We start from the raw sequence: 21,291 nt of genomic DNA on the forward strand, positions 1-21,291 counted from the left end.
TTTTGGGTGAACTATCCTATTAATTTCTCCACCCACTCAAACACAAGCTACATATTGAGCGTTAACGAGTTATGTAACATCACTGCAGCTGTTGGTTAACTGTTTTTGCACTTGACAGATAGCTAGTCGGCTAATGGCAGTATTGCTAACACTAACGGCAGATTAGCACCGATTCTAACCAAAAGAAAATTTGAAATTTTTTTCGAGCTGTTTCACAGGATAAAAAAAAAACATTTAGGGAACTTGATCCTAGTGAAAAAAACTCCACAGAGGTTAGCACTGCTCTAGTTTTCCATTAGATTTTGAATTTTCCTGACGGATTTTATTTTGTACAAGAAAACATGAAAATCTTGGTTTTAGGATTCATTCCTAGAGCTCTCTATCCAATCAGCAGCTAGTCGGAAACACACTGTTATCTTGAATAAATGATGTATTTCTCTGGTTTGATCATTGTTGGGAACATCTGAGATAATGCAAGCAACAATTTAGAGAACAATTCAGTTCAGATTTAGAAAGTGGATCAGCAGAATTATTTTTCTCACTTCCCTCTCAGGGCTTCCATACATCCCTGATTATATTAGAGAACTTCATGATGCACAAAAGCCAACACAGAAGCAGCAAAAGTACATGACAAGCTGCACAGACTCAGCCACTGCCTCAAACTACAGGCAACGATTTGTCCCAGTGTGAACAAACAGGCAGTTAACTACTTATCAGCTGTTGAAGTTTGTGCTCTAAGTTGTTTAACGGTTATTTGGCTGCAGATAAGTGTATGTACCACTTCCATCCACATCTGTTCATGTCTGGAGGCCAGCAGCAGTCCACACGCCTGACATAACAACAAAACACTGCTAATGAGCCAATCAGAATGGAGACTATTTAGAGACAAATGAAATGTAATTGGTCCTCGGGATCTTTTTAGAGTGTTTAAATGGAAAAGCAGATCAAGTTGTCTTGTTGGTAGAGAAGTACCCTGATGAAGCCCCTGATTGGTCAGGAGCAGGGCAGAGCTAAACACTAAATGCTGTAAGAGGGAGGGGGGGGGGGGTCTCAGTGGACTGGAAGAGACACTGCAGAGGAAGGAGGGAGGGATTTAGGTAAAGACCAGATGCTGCTGGTCCAGCAGGGTTCTGGTGAAGTTGTTGATTGGCCCGATGGCGCTGAGTGACATGGCATTGTCCCGCCCCCAGAGCAGGTTAGGCCCAAACACCACGGCCAGGTTACTGTTGGTCATCTTATTCACCTCACTGCTGGCTGATACCTGAACACACACACAAACACACACAGACAGGTTACAGGTGATAACACACAGACTGATGCAGAGCTTCAGGAGTGTGTGTATGAGTGTGTGTGTGTGTGTGTGTGTGTGTGTGTGTGTGTGTGTGTGTGTGTGTGTGTGTGTGTGTGTGTGTGTGTGTGAGAGAGAGAGCTGAACCTGTGCCAGGAATGTGATGAGGTATCTCAGTGATGCGTAGTTCTCCTCTGGCAGAGACTCCAGCAGTGTCTTCATCACTGTCACCTGACTGTCACTGGATACAGCTGCAACACAACAAACAACAACAGGAAATACCACCTTGTCCTTGAATCGCATCACATCACACACACTCTGTCCACACTAAATACATTAACATATCTTTATCACTATTTTCATCATGTTGAATATTACACAGCAGTCAGACCAGATGAGCGCTCCCTCTGTCTGTCTCTCTGCACTCTGTCTGATCAGCGCCACATGCTTTAGTGATGATTTGATCTTCAGTGCTTTAAAAGTAGATTATTATTATTATTATCATGCAAACTGCAAATATTTTATTTCCTCACTGGATTGTGCCAGTGTTTTCCCGCACCAAAACCACATTCAGGGTGGAAAATTCTGATCATTCACCAGCAAAATGTTGTTGAAATATATAAGTGAAGAAGATTTCAGACAGAAAATAATGATGATGATGAAGGTGAATGTGAACATCTGTCAGTGGCAGGTAGATTTCAATAAGACACTGGAGATGTAACCTTTCAAATAAAAGATGGATGAGTACTTGCAGGTTGTTATTAGTGAAGGGCATTTAGCTTGATAAGCAGCTCCCTAATGATCTCCTATCAGCTGCCTGGCATCTTATTTCGGTTTTTCTTGTTAAAAAAGGAGGTATCGCGTAGATAAATCTTTTTCTCTACTTCATCAATCAGCTGTTTTGCATGTGAACGGTGCATGTGGCAAAAGTTCTGCTCCAAACAACACACTCATACACTCTCACAGAGAGCAATGCATTTTATCACTGATGCTCGATTGTGTCACATGCAGTTAGGACAAGATGTTACAGCTCATTTAGGATACAGATGCAGTAATTAGTAGGCCACGCCCAACCATTATTTTTTGATTGGCTGATTAATCTAATGACTGGCCACAAGAGAATCTAATGATCATCAATTACTCTAAAGACCATTTTTTGTGATTTCGATTAATTTTACAATTAATTTACACCAAATAAATATCAAAAACTTGTCTCAGTAATATTTCAGTGTTTTACTGAATCATTATACTGTAGAATAATGATAATGGTGGCATATTTTAACATTTCCAGCCTATTTAATGAAGTCAAAACTGCTCCACCAAATGAAAATCTGCTCAAAGACTGTAGGGTCTTAGGCCAACCTTTGGAGAAACTCTATGAATCATCCTACTATAATAACGTATTAAGATTAGCCAACAACATTGTTTTTAATCCCAGCCTGTCCATGTCCTGAGCAGTCGATACAGATTGTTACCATCCAACCAGAGATACAAGGTCCCATGATTCAATAACATCAGGCTGAAAAACTCTTTTGTGCATCAGTCAATCTTAAAATTAAATATGGAGCTCAATCCAAGATCAAATGTATGTTAAAGGGCCTTCAATGTCATCTTCTGTGTTTATATTGTCGAATATAGTGGATTGTTTGTCTCCTGTTTTAACTTCTGTGATTGCAATGTCATGTTGGATGCATGTATTTTGTTTTTTGTCCTGATGTTTGTTGTTTATGATGTTGCAAATGGTTGCTAAATGTAGCTGCTGTTTGCTAGTTAGCTCTTTTAGCTGTGCTGCCAAATACAGTACAGTGTTTAACAGCTAGCGCAGGAGCAGGAGGAGGAGGTTTTCAGACACAGGGAGGGGGTAACTTGTGGTACTTCCCATCTAATTCTATTCTAGAGAAGAATCAAAGTATTGTTATCATGAAAATATAAATAGAGCTGGACGTACAGGTGAAGTTGACGATGTCGTTGTAGAGCTGGTAGGTCAGCAGAGGTTCAGGTAGTTCCCTCAGGAACGTCTTGAGAATCACTGCAGCCAGGTGGACGTCTTCAATCTCTCTGAAGTCCACTGTCGCACCTACATAACACACAAACACACACACAGGAAAAAACTGTAACCTAATGATCACAAGAAAAATGAAATCAATTAAATATGCATATGCACATTTAAATAATCTGCTCTAATATATCACACTCCACAGACTGGCAAGTTTTCTTTTGTCTTTTGGTGAGTTTGAATGAAGATGACGATGATGAAATGGAGTCTAGTGGCTTTTACAAGAGCAAAGAAACTGGTTAAACAAAAAGCTTACTCTGTTCTACCTCTGTAGGGATCCTCTCATTAATGTCAGACACTTACAAAGTAGCAAAAAGTTCAGTTCACACACATCAAAATGAACTAGTTCACGTTCAGTTCTTCCACATTTTACAAATCTAAATTGAATTAGACACTCCTACTACCAGGGACACTGGAGTTGTTAAAATGACATCAAACTATTTATGTTTTTTATTTGAATAGTTTTTTTTTTAATTTCTATAGTAATTAACAACAATTTAAAACTATTTGAGAACAGTTCAAATTGAATGCATCATAATGCATGAGAAGTTGAAGGAGATGAAGAGGGAGACAGAGGAGATGAGTGTGTATAACAGCTCTCTGCTGCAAGTAGTGCATCACCCTTTTTTTAAAAATCACTTGACAACTTGAGCATCGTCTCGTGAACAACACTCACATTTAGGCTCTACTGAGCAATTATTTTTTAAACATTTAATCTATCGATTATTTTTTTTAATTAATCTATCGAGTAATTTAGTGATTAATCTAACAATTATTTTTGTTATTATTCAATTATATAACAATGAATTTACCAAAAATACATATCAAAACATGTATCATTAATATTTCAATATTTTACTCAATCATCATTCAATATTTTACTACACTTTTAGTGCATTTATGTGTGTGCATTTAAAACTTAGAATAACAACAGACAGCGTCCAACTGCCCACCAGGATTACACTGCAGCCTGTTTCACAGCTGATGGCTGCAGCGTTCTCCCTCAATTTTGGATTTCAAAAGTTTTTGCCCCCATTAGTCACTTAAACACAAAAACATGGGAAAATAGGGCCCATATTAAAAATACTGAATAATAATAATGATATTAACACTATTATTATTGTAGCTAAAATTTAAAAGATAAACCAGTTGAAGCACTTTGTTCTTGAAACATGTGAGGTGAACAGAGTGCTTAAACAGGCCGCTGATCTCACCTGAGTTGTATTTGAGTTGGACCTCCTTCACCAGAGTCACATTGGCAGACCGTCTGAAGATCCCCTCAATCTCCAAACCTGACGCACACACACACACACACAAACACAATACATAACAACAACAAGGCAGTTCTTACTTGTTCTTCTTGACTTTACAGCATGAGCATTATAGCTTACAATTAATCTCAAGAAAGAAACATCACTAATCAAACAGATTCTTCATTTCTTAATATGTTTTCATTTTTTAAGACTCAGACATCTTTCCCGGTGTTGAGACTGTCTGTCTTAGAGTCTGTGGTTGTCCAGACAGCATCTGAGATCAGACATGAGGCAGTTAAACCTAAACACCTCTGCTCTCAGACAGCAGCTCTCTTCAAGTAAAGGTCTGTATATTTTGCTTTCCATTTTTTTTTTTTCCAAAGCTGAAGTCTGACACAACTGTTGGAGCAGCTGAACTGCACAGGTTCTTCCTGACTTCCTAGACATTGTTGTTAAAGTAATATTAGATATGAGGTAAGTGTGAAAGTGGAAAATTGTAAACTTCTTTTTTCTATATTTGGGCTTTGACGCTCCTGGGCTCTTCCATCTCTATCTCCCTGTCTTTCCCTCTCGAGCACTGCTCTCAGTCCATGTCTGCAGCTCTCAGCCTGTCTGCTCTCATTGGCTGAAGCTGCTGCACGGCTCCTTGAGCTGTCCCGACACAACCACGTATTAAACCTGTTTGATATCTGTCTGGGTGTTGGCGAGGCACCAGTGAGCTCTCACAGAGCTCTGAATCACATTGCAATCCTCACTCACTCAGGGGTTTGCTGGCTAGTGTGGCCTCGGCTTAAGATGCACGTTAATAGCAGGTGTAAGGAGGCTCTATGATTGTGTTTCCACTACAAAAAGAACAGTATTACCTTGCTCTGAAAGGAAGCTAATGGTGTCTCTCATCACCACAGGAACACAGTCACCATCTGGACTCCTCTGTCTGAGCCTGACACACACAGATACAGTAGTTAGGATAAGAAGCTTAGACCAAATACAGCTACATTATTATACAGTAAGTATACTGGGGATTTACCATCACTGTTCTAACATTTAGAGCCAATGTTTGTTCTGCCAAAGCAGAACCTAAAAGCAGTGATTCAGTGACTTACAGTGAGAGTGGTACTCCAAACACCTGGTTGGGGAGGGGAGGACTGCGAGGAGGAGACATGGGAGGCTGGGTGGTTGGCTTCATAGATGCTCTCAACTTGTTGTCGTACCTGATACACAAACAATGTCAGATTATTATCAGCCGCTGTGGAGTTTAAAAGAGAACCTGTGGATTATAAAAGTTAACAAAGCTGTACACTGAAATAAGGTAAAGATGTTTTGATTGTGGGAATGTCTTCTAACAGGATACAGAAGAAGTCAAATGCAAATATCAATAATTTCAAAGTGGAACAGAATGTGAAGTGTGAAATGAGCTCTTACTCTTTGACACGGGCAGGAATGAGCAGCTGCTCACACTTCACCACGTCCTCCAGCTCACTCAGATAGCTCACATAGTTGATCTTCCTGCCAAACTTAAAACTACACACACACACACACACACACAGAAAAAAACAATCAGCTTCAAATGATCCCACTTTAGTTATTATTTGCTGCACTCACATTCTGTGAGAAGCTGTTATTATCATGTTAGCTTTAAAATTGTAAGTAATGATAATATCACCAAATGCTGGGTTGAAACTGGGTTAAATGTTCCCCTTTTCACTGCTATCATAACAATGAAGACCAGAGAATGGACGGTCAAACACGACATTAATTTAAGTGTACGCTATATTTAGAAAATATACCATGCCTTTTTGCCATTTGTGTTGCGTGTACTATATGCATGTGTGTACTGATATGCCTTGGTAACATTGTATGTTATGCAGTTATGCCAATAAAGCTAATTAATTAATTGATTATACCTTTATCTTTCTGTCAGACAGCCTTTTCTGTTAAATAAGTCAAATATCACTCTCCAAAACAACCAGACTCAATTGACAAAAACTTCACAGGACACAGGAGTTTCTGGTTGACTGCTGCCTCGATATGTTTGCTTGTTTGTGTTATTGTGGACTTTAGTGAAGCTGAACTAACCCTTTAAAACACAGAAGTCACACAATAACACAAACAAACTAAAAGATGGAGGCAGCAACTCCTGTATTCTGAGAGGTAAAATTACTGTTCTTGTCAATGGTTGCTTTGGAGAAAGTGATATTAGACTTATTCAACAGACAGGAAGGTCAACACTCCCTGATACAGCTGCAGTGATCGGCTGATTAACTGATCAAAGGGAGAGTAATTATACTCACATTGTATAGGTACAAGGCTATCAGGAAAAATATAAAAGGTAACGCCTGCATACTTACTCCATGCCACAAAAATGTAATAATGGCAACAATAATGTTGGAACAATTGAAACCACACCCATAATTAGACATCATGCACTTCATTAGAATGACAAGCTCTGTGACGGCAGCTGTAACTACTTTTAAAAACAGATATGCGCTCTACACCCTGACACACACATTTGTGAAATGTGATAAAAAAAAGTTTTATTAATACAACAGGGGTGTCTTTTCTACTTTCCTATGATGTGATGTGGCTAACCTGTATATAGTATTATAGTATTGATTCAACTTGTTAAATCATTTGTCATCTTATATTGATTTGTTCTTGTAATATCTTGTATGTTGTTTTCATCTCCTTGCACATTCACTGATGACAGATGACAAATCATCTTTTCTATGTGGTCTTGATGTAAGGTGGAGTCCAATGATGCAAAGATACCTGAAAAATGTATTTAAGTACAGTAACAAAGTATTGTATTTAGTTACTTCCCACACCTGCATATATGCTTTTATGTTCCTGTTTTTCTCTTTGTATGTTCTTCTATGGAATGTTCTGACTTGTTAATGGTTTTTGGATGTTTATCACCTCAGGCAGTTTGGATGCTTCACCACACCTGCTGTCACAGTCTGTCAGCCTGCTGAACTGTATGATGTAGAAATGTGGGTGTGGTTTCCATTGTCCAAACAATCTGATTTGATGAAGATCCAAAGCAGATTGGAATGCTGTCTTTATTTATTTATTTATTTATTTATTTATTGGCATGGAGCAAGTGTGCAGTGTTTTTTCCTCAGTCAGTCAACAGGAAATTAATCTCCTACTCATATAAGCAAAATGATCAAACAAGGGTGACAGAATAACACTGTTTCCTGTCTTACATGATAGTAAACAAAACAATATATGTGAAGATATCAACTTTAATTTCAACATTAAATGAAAAAGTAAGGTGCTAATTGGTTGATAATGAAAATAATGGTTAGTTGCAGTCCTAATCCCTGGCAGGGCTATTTTATATAATTTAAATTTAATTTGCCAATTGCCAATTTATCTTTGTATTTTAGTTACACAAAGTTCTTGTATTGCTGATTGCATTTAGACTAGAAAAGTCATTTGTGATTACTTTGACTGACATTGTGATTGCAACTGCAAATGATGTTTCTACTTCAGGCCTCCTCATCAGTACAATATAAATTATATAACAGTGGCATTATATTTGTTGCACATAATCATGGAGCTTCTATCCGCCACACGTCACATTTCACTGACATGTATATTCTCTCAAGAGAGCTGTGTTTTGCTGTATGTAGTTGTTTGTCAGGTTATACAGGAATTAAATACTTGCAGTAAATGGGGGCGAGGCGTGCTAACTTTAGCTTTTACTGCTACCTGCAGCAGTGTGAGTCAGTCTGCTCTCAGTGGCCAGTGCTGCTGTTGTTGCTGTAGTTCCCATAGCTGCCACTAGATGTTACTAGAGAGCCATGTCGTGGTGATTTCACAAGTTATGTTAATTATTTTGCCCTAAATCCATATGACACAAGTGTGTTCTGAATTTAAAGCACAGTTCAAAGGCTTGAAGCTTCTGTAAAATAGATGATACACGTTTCCTGGAAACCACAGCAGCTCAAATATTATGTGAAAGTAACAGAAGTATTCACACACTGCTCCATCCTGCAAACACTGACCAATGAAGGGAGAGCTACTGAGCATTTCTCACATCTTGTTGGTTTAGTTTTCTTATCAGTGTAACGACTGGTCTCTATGAGAAATGCAGACATGCAAACATAGCAGTGACTGTTCAACAGCAGGATTTTCCCACAGTGGAAGCACATGAAGCACTAATCTGACACTCACAGACTAATACTGGACTGTGCTGTATGTCAGTGCCTCTCTAAGGGGCATGAAGAGGGGCTGGGCAATAACACCAAGTGATACCAGGGTCAGAACAACCACCATTCAAACGATGCTTTTTATTATTAAAAGCAGGTGATGTATCGTCATGTTTTATGAGGTTAATGAATCATTATTAGGCTTTTTTTCCCCAAATATTAGTTTTTATTTTTACTGTTTTCAGAGTGAATAGTTTATGTTTTTTGTGTGAATAATCTGAACTGACTAAGTGATCGCTGCATGGATGCACACAGCAGCTGCACAGACGTACAGTAAACAGCATTCATGTGTCCAGTAGGGGTGGGAATCATGGTGCACCTCACCATTCAATTCTGAGTCAGAAAGCTACAACGTGGTTATAAAACTATTATCCATGCATCAAAATGTTTTATTTTTACTGTGTGGCCACTTGCAACTTTTAAAACATAGTGAATTTATAATGAGCCATAATTCAGTTTAGTTAGACGCAGCTTGCATACAGTGTGGCTCTTTTCCCTTCAACCTTGTAGGACCTAAAATGCTCCCATACGCCAGCTTTTAATCCAGAGAGTGCCGGTTGGATTGTATCCATCTGCAGCTGCTCATGCGCCAAAAACGAACCAAAGAAGTGTCCTGTGTTAGAACATTAAAATAACGTACGTGTTTATGTTTGTTATGTTTCATTATCCAATAGGTTCAGCCACAAGTAACAAACAGCCTGGTCTTAAAAAAATACAGTTACAGGCGATCATAATGTCAAGAACCGGATCTTTGAATAATTGTTGAATAGCACCCTGTGAATATCGATTTAGCTTGAAATGCCCGTCCTTACTTCAGACACTGAGCTGCTCTGTTCACACATGCAGCCCACCTCGACTTTGGACCGGGCAGCTGGCAGGGCTAAGTCAGGGCCAAAAAATGCAACATTTGTGTTCACAAGTACAACAGAGTTGCAGTGCATGTGTGAAAGGGGTTATAGAAAAACTTCATGTCTTAATTAGAGAACTAAGTTTTTGGCTAACCAGTAAAACTGCAAGTTCTGTGTAGGTTTATCTAATATCAACACCATTTAACTAGACATTAATCGTTATGTACAACAATACCAATCCTAGCAAGTTTATGACAAGTGTGTCAAGAAAACATGTTGAGTAATTTGACATATAAAGAGAACCTGATGATTGGTTTGAAGAGGATCAGCAGAGTCTTGATGAACATGGTGGGATGGACGATATACAGAGCCTTGATGTTCTTCTTGTACCTGAAATCACATGAACATGAAAATCAAAAAAAAAAAAAAATCTAAATGCACTGTACAGATGACAAGAAGATCTCTAGAGCAGGAGGTCATGTGCTATTATCAATATTTTTCCCTCCAGAGGAACCTTTAACTGAGGCTTTGTTAACTTTAGGAAATAATCCGTTGTGCCTCTGTTGAGAAAACTTTGGCAATGTTCAGAAGCAAGTTATTCTGGGTAGATCCAGAGCCCTTCAGGAAGAACCCTTTTGGAAGCCTTATTTCTAAGATTGCAGCCTACGAAGCATAAAGAGCTATATGTTTCAGATTTGATAGCCAATCAGTCTCTGGGCCTTGTTTAAATCACACAAGTGGTCTTGGGCACATGAACTGTGGATATGGATATTTTCTATAGCAAGAGGTGTTCTGTCCCTGCAATTTCTCATTATGGATAAATACAGATAATATTTGTCAGATTTGTGTGCTCTGTATGCAACATTAATGTCCTCTGCCAGCCACAGGCCTGTTTAAATGATGAACTGAACTACTTGTGGCGGTTTAAGGATGGTAACAGACTGTCTTATACTCATGCTACATTTTTGTGGTCTGTGCTACAAAACTTTCAGCCTCTGTAGTACCAGTGTTATGTGCAAAAAAGTTGGCGTACAGCCCTGCTAATGTGCAGCTGTCAGGTAGAAAAAACTGCAGATATTGAGAATATATTAAGTGGTAAAATAAATATATTAACTTCATATTCTTTCATAATCTTCACAGAACCACTATAATAACCTGTTCCTATTGAGTGGAGTAAGCAGCATGTGATCGTTCCATTTTGTACAGAGGATAAGTCAAATAAAGCGTCAAACACCCACTTTGATGTGAATGTGCACAGAGGAAAGAAAACCTGTCAAACACTGACAGCTGATAACCACTGTTGTGATACTTGTTATCTCTGACTGTGGTTTTAAGTTTTGTTGAACCAGCTAATGCACAGCCTGAATATGCAGCACTCTGCATTTAATGAAGGTGATCACGGTGGAGGACCATGTGTAAATGCCACTGCACGGTCAGATTGTGTTGGTCACTGCACTGCCACAAAGTAATACATAAACAGGTTTCTGTAAGGAATTTCAACCAGACTAAACATAGAAGCAGTTCTGATGTGGTGATCAGTCAGTGCACATGTCTGTGATGTTTGTGATCTTACTTTCTGTCAAACTCTCTGTAGGCGTCTCGTAGCCAGCTGAGAGAGGGTTTGTTTTCACTGGTCAGCCCATGATGGAAGTAGATCAGAGTGTAGTCACTTTCAACATACTGGTCCAGTGTTCCTTTAAGATACCTGCGAACACATCGAACACAGTCACTGTCATTGAAACAGATATATCCACTGGACTCTGGCAACCACATCTTCACTAACTGTCTCAGTGTCTCAGAATGTAACCGTCTGACTGTGGATTCTTGGGGTGTAAGTTAGGTCAGGGTGTGTGTGAGTCAGTGTTTTTTTTAGTTTGTCAACCACATATAAAGGTTCAAAATCAGAGCATGTCAAACAAAAACTCTTTTTTTAAACCCATAAGAATACACAACCAAAAGCGAACACAGCCCCAAACCACACAGTGCCACTGCAGATAGCGTTAAATTAAAATAAGTGTGTTGAGGAAAATCATAGACAACAATAAACACAGCAACAGAGAAATCTAGAAAACCTCAAGATCCAGTCTGAATTGTCAAGCAAAAACATCACAAAACACAAAGTCACTTCCTGTTCAGTAGTTAAAGAAACTGTCAGGCCATATTGGGAAATAAACAGCATAAAAGGGAGAGAAACATCTGAAGGAGGATTCTGGTTCCCTTTGTGGAAGCTATTGAGAAACTTAAAAAAGAAACACATGTTGCTTCATTCTGGATCATATGGACGTGTCCTGATGAGACATCAACCAAAGGTGTAAACTATGTAAGCAGCCCCCTGAGGCATATTGGGCTTTATAAATAAATAGAGTTGATTTGGATGGTGAATCACTCTCTTCTCTAGAAAAAGCAGAAAAGGTTGCCATCTCTATAATCACACTTCTCCTTAAAGCACTGGTACTTACATGAGCAACTTGTGGTGGTCCAGTTGATGCTGTGGAGGCATCCTGCAGGCGTTAAACACTATCACCTTCCTGCCAAAGTTATCATCACCTACACACAGACACACACACACAGATAGACAACAGTACCTATATTAAAATCCTTTCATTGTGTAAAACTGTTGTTATTGTTAAAGAATGTCTAATTCTACAAATTAAACTGCAACTCTTCATCTGAAGAAATACTGGCAAAAGAAAAGGGCAAATTCAACAACTGGTCAGTCCCTCCAGGAGGCTGCAATATTGCAATCACAACAATTCATGCAAATTCAACCAATTCCTTTGAATGGTGTGCAACTTTGCAATTTTGTCCAAACTCTGTACCTTTTCCACAAATTTGATCCCTGCAAATGTCATACATGTACATCGACTCGATGGTTTTGTTTTATTATTCACTACTTTTCTGGATTTGTTTTACCTCCATGGGTGCTGAAAAGAACATTTGTCATTGTTGATGGCATTTCTCAAAGCAAATTTATTTTATAATTTTGTGTGGTTTTGACTGTGTTTGAGGAAAGGTTGGTTAGAACACTCAGAACAGAGTATGGTTTAATGAATTATACAAAAAAAAATCAAAACTTTCTTTTGCAATTTTCACTTGATCCTGCAATTTCATTACAAAAAAATGTCAAAACATGCATTACAATGTTTTAGAAAAGCTGCCCTGAAATCAGCCATTTTAGGCTGCAATAACCCCAAAAAAAGGCCTGTGAAATCCTTACAGGACTGACTGATGTCACAGTGGAGATGGAAGTGAAGAGAGGAAACAAACAGAGGTTTGTGATTGGAGGACTGACCTGCCACTTCAATGATCTGATGTCTGGCAATGTCATAGAAGGGATGGTCCCATGGCAGGTGGGGAGAGCCAGCATCAAAGCGCTGGGAGAGGTCTGTCTCTGAAACATTAGGACATTCTCTGTTAGTACTTCTCCTCATTAGTTTCTTTATTTATTAAGGGCTTCCAAAGGAATGAAAACACGCTGTGTGTGTCTCACCTGACTTGCTCAGAGTGGACTCATCAGGAGGCCATTGCTGGTCTTCTATCGTGGCCAGCTTCAGCTGTCCTAACTGTGCGGCAGGGTCATCACTTAAATCTACCAGCAGGTCTGAAGACATCGTACACGCTGCACAACGGCGCTACACACACCCACTCACACACACTGCACAGTGATGTCTCAGATACACACACACACACACAAAGCTGCAGCTTCCACAGAGTAGCAGCCAGAGTCCTGCAGGGACAGACAAAGACACTCAGGTCAGTGAGGTCTGAAAACATTTCATCTACTGTTGAAGATACTGACACACCAAACAAGAAACACTTTTATTATCAATTAGACAAAACTGATTCCAGCTTATCACTGACCAGGCAAGTGAAAATATGGAAGGACATATTGTACTGTGGTGTGTGCTGCCAGCTTCCTCTGCTACCCAACAAGTCTAGTTCATTTTTAATCAGAAACATCACATAACAAGTCATGGGAAAAGTGGACAAGTATCAGTGTTAAGGAAGGCTGTGTGACATTGTGTTGTCCTTTTTGTATTTATTTTTTACCAAGTTTACATTTGGACCCCCAAAAATGTAATTGTGATTATTCTGACTGATGTTATAAATGTAATATGATTTGCAATATAAGAGGTAATGATAATGTTTACATCATTATTCTTATTTTGATTGAAAAGCATGTTAAAATGACTGATGGTTTTGCAGGAATCTGTACCAAATGAAGACTTTTTTTATGTAGGACAGGACATCTCTGCCTTGACACGTTGATTCATTTCGAAGCTTTTTGATACATTTTGCCTTTGACAAGTGTTGCACCTCTGGCGATTTGAAAATTGCAGCAAACCATATTGCAATTTTGATTTAAAAACATTACTATTGCGCAGCCCTAACGTGGGGCCACTGCTTTAAAAAATATCAGCATCTATCCCAGACAATCGATAGCTGCAGCCCTACTGTGAAGGATTAGCCTGCAGTCCTCTGGATGACTGCACCAGAAGAAAAGCCACCTAAATGTCACCAAGCAGATGACAACACAGCTGTATCGCCCGCTACAAATAAAATAACAACACATAGACAGGCTTTTTTGGGACTGATGGAACAAACCGTCCAAGTGACAGCTACCACAGCTTCTCTGTCGACTGGAAATCACATTGACGGGACAAATGTATCACCTGTTTGTGACTGCGTAGAGCAGAACAAACAGCAGCAATATAAAGTCTTTATGTGCAGAAATGATTCATATGTATGTTTGTCTATATACAGTACTTGTGAGGGATGTTAACAGCCCTCTCCTCTGCTGTGTAGGCTGCTGCTGAGAGGACTAGTTTACATTCAAACACTCCCTCCAGCAGTACTAACATCAAACTGAGGAAGTCAGTGAGCCTGAGCCAGTAGCAATGTAGCATAATGTAACTGCTTTAATTTAATGATGCTCGTCTCTTCCTCTTCTCACACATTAACTCTCTCCCCATTTTCTATGCTCACACTTCCTCCTTTATCGCCCAACCCCCACTTATTCACCCTTCTTTCTCTGTCATACACACACACACAAGCAGGGCCTCTGTTCCCTCTCTAGTATGTGATGTTATGCTGGCTGACAGCATGTTGCTTTAAATAAATATCGCTACTAACCAACAGACGCAGTCAGCCAACTGCTGCTGACCAAAACACACACACACACACACAGATAGTGAAACTGTACTGTTAGCACTCAGTGTGTTTCTCAGTAACCAGAAGCTGTCAGGGAGGAATCTAGGAAGGATTCTGGACAATGTGGACAGCAGCAGGTTCCCCTTTTCTTGCCATTCGTGCTCACACAGCAGGTCAGCCTGTATAGGTCAGCAGAAGTCTGAGGATGCACCACCTGACTGTGGTCACTGAGGTCAGCTGTATACATGATTTAGCTCTATGATTCATGTTCTAAACTGAAACAAGCAAGAAACAAAGTCAATTTTTAAGAGATGACAGCAGCAATAATGCTGAAAAAACATTTCATTCACGTCTTCATCAGTGAATGGAGTTGGCTGAGGTGTCATCATGTGACCTTACAACATGGATGGGTCATGTGATAAGTCGTATAAGGCAGAAGAAAACATCAGCTCTCTGTGAACACTGGGCCTGGGCGATATAACTGAAAAATCTATCACGACAGTGAAGTTTCATGCTGGTCAATTTATAATTATTGATCATGTAGGCTGTGACTGATGACTGTTGTGTTCTCCAAGGGGTGGAAGCAGCTGAGGTGATAAAATGAGTAAATACCATAATATTTTTGACCAAATGTCTTAGGGATGACTATTGGTGCTGTCACAAAATATTAACCTAATGAGATTTTTTGATAAAAAATCATCAGTAATGAGGATATAGTAACTAAATGGGTAAAGGCAAATGGGCAAAGTTCAGAAAATTCCATCACTTTACTGTATGAGGCCTTCAAACCCAGGAAAAGACAACATTTTTGCCATATCACAACACAACAATATGCAAAATCTATCATGATTCCTTGTCTCACATCATGACACAATATAATAACATTATATTGCCCAGTCCTAGTGGACACCAGGTAACTATTCTTTTACAGTTACAAATAAAATCAGATTACAGTTCCCTTTAGTTAAAATGGGGATTACTAGTTGGATTATTTAAGAAAAAAAAAAAAAAAAAAAAGAATTCTATCCTACCATGCACAGTGCACGCACACATCTGCCAATTCGTTATCATGGCCTCCAGTGAAAAATTGTTTCATTAGGTAGAAAATTTCATTAATTTAAATCAATCAATCAGTCAATCAATCAATCAATTGCACACAACAAAGGAAAGAACAGCTGGACAAACTAATAAACCTAACAAACAACATAAAACACTGAGAGCTGCAACAATTAATCTACTATTAAATTATTCTGCATCTATTCTGATAATCAGAATCAGACAGAAATACTCAAGCACCCAGAGGCAGAGACTCGAAATCCAAGCGGAAATCAATCAGCAACCTCCCAGGCTGAAAAATGAAGCCAAAGCAGAAGTGCCAAAAACTGTAGTTCCCCGAAAACATCAAACGAGCCCTTACAAGTAGTTCCCCAAATGTCATAGCCAAGCCCCTTTTGAGGGGGAAGCTAACAGAAGATCCTACTGATGTTTTGCATGCTGTCTTTTACAGTTAGGGCAGGTAACAATCTGGATGGTCCTTTTCCTCTTTAGCTCAGAGGATGACGACATCCATGATTTGTGAAATGTGGACTTGTCAGACCACAGCACACTTTTCCACTTTGCGTCAGTCCATCTCAGATGAGCTCTGGTCCAGAGAAGCCTGCAGTGTTTCTGGATGTTGTTGATATACGTCTTTCTCTTTGCATGGTAGAGTCTTAACTTACATTTGTAGATGCAGAGACAAACTGTGTTTACTGACAACAGTTTTCCAAAGTGTTCCTGAGCTCATGTAGTATCCTTTATACAATGATGTGGGTTTTTAATGCAGTTTTTAATGCAGTGCTGCCTGAGGGGTCAAAGGTCACAGACATTCCCTGTTGGTTTTCAGTCTTGCTCCTTACATGCAGAGATTTCTCTGGATTCTCTGAATCTTTTCATGATATTATGGATTGTAGATGCTGAAATCTATAAATTCCTGCAGTTTTGTGTTGACAAAAGTTGTTCTTAAACTGTTGGACTGTTGAATGACTCAGTCTTTTGAGGATGCTCCTTTAAAACCCAATCATGACACTGTCACCCGCAAACAATTAACCTGTTTACCTGTGAAATGTTCCAAACAGCTGTTTTTGGAGTCGTTTGTTGCTCTGGTCCCAAGACTTCAGGTCCTTTTACTAGTCTTTTCCGGAGCTGTCAACATGTCATACAGTTTCACCACCATCTGAGCAAACAAGAGGACCATGTGATGTGGCTAAAGCACCAGCATGTGCTGCCTGTGAAGCTAAAACAAGTGGATTCTTCCCTGTTAGCCTATTAGCTCCACTCTAACCATTCCCACATCTCCAGTCTAATGTTTATGCTGCATCCCAGAAGATGAAACAGGCAGTCAGCTCATCAGTCACTCAGTAAAAGTCTGTTTACTTCCTCCAGGATTCACAGCAGCAGCATCCGGTGCTCTGCCCAGCCCCACCCACACACACCACCTGTCTGCAGGTGTCAATGATTAAGGATCATGTTGTAATACAGCCCTATACACACACACATGTGCACACACACAGTGTGCACATACGAGCAGTTTACAGAAGGATCCAGCAGCAGCAGCAGCAGCAGCACCCTCCCCCCTTCATTCCTCCTCTGTATCACAGCACTGCAGTAGCTGAGGAAAGCAGCTTAGTCAAAGTGTCCTCCAGGGGGTGGGGAAGAGATTCCCAGGAAAAAAAAAAAAGGCAGGAAAAATACTGCTGACAAAAACCCTGAGAATCATTCTGTCCCTGCTTTGTGACCAGGCTGCTGTTGCCAACTAATCATATCAGTCACAAGGAAAAACACATTTCACATGACGGGAGCAGAAGGAATAGATTCATCTTTTAACTTTATTTGACCAGGGTAGTTTGAAATGTCCAGTGGGGAAAATTTAGGGGAGGTCAGGGCTCAACAATAAGTACTGCCTGATTGCTTGAGCCAAGAAAAAGGCCACATCGAACCGCTGGCCTTAATCTAGTAACCCAAAAATAATTCAACCTCCGCTGCAACAGTTAAGGACTGCAACTGGAAATTATTTTCATAGTCGATTAAACAGTCAATTATTTTCTCGATTAACTTTAATAGTTGCTTGTTTTAAAATGTCAGAAAATAAATATCTTTGGGTTAGAAGAGAAAAAACAAGACATTAGAGGACATCATGTTGGGCTTTGGGAAACACATGTACAACCTTGGTGTGTAACAATAAATAAATCTCTTGTATTTGCATATCCAATTGGCAGAAAATAGTTCTCAAAACTCAAAAAAACAAAAAACAAAACTATACTTGAGACTGAAATGATACTGCTTTGATACTTGACTGGCTACCTAATAGGATCAATAAACATCTTGCACTGGATACTGCTTTGATCTGACGTACTTCCTGAAGGCACAGAGAGATGATAAGAAAAAGAGATTGGAGGGAAATACAGTCCCTTGAGTACTCTCACACCCTCAGTGCAAAAATCCACTGATGAGCACTGAGGGCGTTGCTCAAGTCTGCTTCTCTAACTTTTATATCACCACCACCTTCCTGTTTTGAAATATTTCTGTTCACAATTTTTATGTCTGCATTTACTGTATATATGGTGATATTGATGCAGCCTCAGTTCCTCTGTACACACATGAAAGCAGGCTGACACATGTCTGGAGCCATAAAAGCTCCAACATCCACTGTACAGCATGTTACACTAAGCTGCTGTGTTTTTAATTCTCAACAAAGTCATTATCTAGTCAACATTCATCTTTTATTGTTAAGTGGCAATGCTAAGTTTGAGTTAAAGGGGCAGTTTATCCAAAACTCAAAGCTACATATTTTTTCCTCTGATCTGTAGTGCTTTTTATCCATCTAGATTTTTATTGGTGTGAGCTGCAGAGTTTTGGAGATATCAGCTGTAGAGATGTCTGCCTTCTCTCCAATATAATGAAACTCGATAGCAGACATCTCTATGGCCAATATCTCCAAGACTCTGCAACTCATACCAAAACAAGACTAGTTATGGTCTTAGATTTTAGATATAATTATATTGTGATATGACATAAACATTGTCTTTTCCTGGTTTTAAAGGCTGCTTTACAGTTAAGTGATGTCATTTTCTAAACTCACAAAACTGCTCTAGCTGTCCTATTATTTGCCTTATCCAGATTTGTCATTATATCCATATCACTGATGATTCTTGATCAAAAATTGTGTTCATATTTTGTCAAAGCACCAGCAAGCATCCCCACAATATTGTGACCATATCATTATTAAGGCATTTCCAAATTATAGTGATATTTGATTTTGTCCATATTGCACAGCTCTACTTCCATTTCACTGAAGTGAAGGCAGATGTCTTTACAGCCAATATCTCCAAAACTCAGCAACTCGCACTAAAACTATTTGGATCAGAGAAAGTGGGAGGCAGGCTTCCTCAAGGGGGCTCTTAACAGTTTCAGGAGGCTCAGTGAATGGAACTGAAAAAGATTTCATTAGTTATCAAAAGATAACATAGAAAATGCTAAATGTATTTGATTTGGTTAAAGAGATAGTTCAGAGATACAGTATTGGGGAATTTCACTGTTTTCCTACAGTCAGAAACTTATAAATGCCTTTGGACAGACCTTTATTTATGTATTTGGTGTAGTCTAGAGCAGTGTTTCTTAATCCTGGTCCTCAGGGTCCATTATCCTGCATGTTTTAGATGTTTTCCTGCTCAAACACAAGTGATTGAAATGATAAGCTCATCAATCAAGCCTCTGCAGAAGCCTGAAAATGATCTAATCATTTGAATCAGCTGTGTTGGAGCAGAGAAACCCCTAAAACATGGAGGGCAGTGGGCCCTGAGGACCAGGATTGGGAAACACTGGTCTAGAGTGATGTCACCCAGCAATATTAGGCTATCTTGGCTTCATTGTTAAGTGTCTGTGGGATTAAACAATATATTAGTGATGTGCTGAGCAAATTAGTAAAAGCTTTGTCTAAAGGGAGACTCAATGTCTCAGACTTTGAAACCCCCTGATCTAGGTCGAGAAATCACATATATATAGCAAATATATATTTTGTGAACTGTCCCTTTAACGTAAGTCAAATTTATACCAAATGACAGCTTAAAAAAGACATTGAGGTGTATAAAAGGAAATATATGACAGCTTATGCATGCCGACATTTCAAATGGAACCATCTGATTCGGGAAAATTTTATTAATTGTATTTGAGGAAAAAATAGGATGGACCAAAAACCAGTCGACATTAAGGTGACAGATATTTAAGTGGAGTTTGGCACACAAGATGCAGTACTGGAGCTAAGAATCGATTGATTGATATGTCTGCTGATAAAAGCAACAAGTGAGAGGTCACTCAGGTAGCGTCAGCTCGCTTCCTTCACGTTTAGTCAAAGTCAACTAACAGCTAAAGACAAACACTGAAGTTGTCTGAATTGCTGGTTTAGATGCTAAAACAGGCTAACCTAGCAACCTTAAGTTAGCTAAGAAATGTTACAGCGCTAAAATACATTAGCAAACTGCATTAGCAAGCTAGTAAGGTTCATTTAGCAGCATGTCTACATATGGATACAGAGGCATTTTATACCAGCAGTTGGTATACTCTGTGGACATCCATTCATAAAGAGGAAAACTTAGTTATGTTTTGCTAAACCACATCAACGCAGCGTAATAAACCAATGTTAACGCAACATATTAGCATTATGATTCTGTAACGAACGACTAATAGCACACGGACATGAAAACCTCACACGGCCGTTATATTTCTGCCCTGAATGTAGTTTGATAAGACAGCAGCACACTTAACTTACAGCACAGACAAATGTTCACTTACCGTAAATGTATAGTCGCTCTGAAATCAGCCGACGGGCTTTGTGGCGTCTGTAGCAGCAATAGACTCGATCTGTTGACAATCCGCGTTAACACCTCTTCCGCTTTAGTATTTTCAAAATAAACGTTTGCATTTCTCTTACGTTGCAACCATTATGTCAAAATAAAAGCAGCCATAAGATGTCTGCGCCCTCTCGTGGTCTTATAGGAGACTTACAACTGCAGAACCCTCCAGTTCCAACCTCTCACTTTGTTGTTTGGTTCAAAGAAAATAATGCATTCAAAGAAAATGATGCATTTGCAAAGAAAAAAACATTTTCAGCATTTTACGCTGTATCAGTGGCTGATAGTTCATTCCAAACACCAAGACGAGATGCTGCATGTTGAGACTGGCTGGGACTTGATATCTGCAGGGTCAGAGGACAGGAAAACATCAGGAAATATGGAATGCAGTGTCTCTGCCAGAGGTAGCAAAATAAATAAATAAATAAATACTCTGGTAAAAGTAGAAGTCATGATTCAACTTCTTTACTCGAGTAAAAAGCACAGGCCCTGAAATGTACTCAAGTACAAAAGCAGAAAGTTGCCATCTGAAGGACATTTCTACTTGTTGTGTCTTTTACGACATTTTTGTCGTGTTATATAATTTTTGTCTT

At 39.2% G+C, this 21,291-nt stretch overlaps 1 protein-coding gene across 1 annotated transcript; it reads right to left on the reverse strand.

The window, feature by feature from the left end:
- Window positions 1-929: 929 nt before the first annotated feature.
- On the reverse strand, window positions 930-20,735 carry arhgap1 (Rho GTPase activating protein 1). The gene is made up of 13 exons (XM_084713923.1): window positions 20,640-20,735; window positions 13,150-13,386; window positions 12,952-13,050; window positions 12,119-12,206; window positions 11,233-11,364; window positions 9,963-10,049; window positions 6,020-6,118; window positions 5,701-5,808; window positions 5,461-5,537; window positions 4,559-4,636; window positions 3,237-3,365; window positions 1,436-1,539; window positions 930-1,261 (listed from the first exon to the last, which is right to left on the reverse strand). Exons 2-13 carry the CDS (start codon window positions 13,268-13,270, stop codon window positions 1,094-1,096), a joined length of 1,290 nt encoding a protein of 429 aa, XP_084570049.1. The 5' UTR covers window positions 13,271-13,386; window positions 20,640-20,735; the 3' UTR covers window positions 930-1,093.
- Window positions 20,736-21,291: the final 556 nt, after the last annotated feature.

This window comes from Lutjanus erythropterus, chromosome 24 (assembly GCF_056507025.1).
Source record: "Lutjanus erythropterus isolate fLutEry1 chromosome 24, fLutEry1.hap2, whole genome shotgun sequence".
In the NCBI taxonomy this organism is placed as follows: Eukaryota; Metazoa; Chordata; class Actinopteri; order Lutjaniformes; family Lutjanidae; genus Lutjanus; species Lutjanus erythropterus.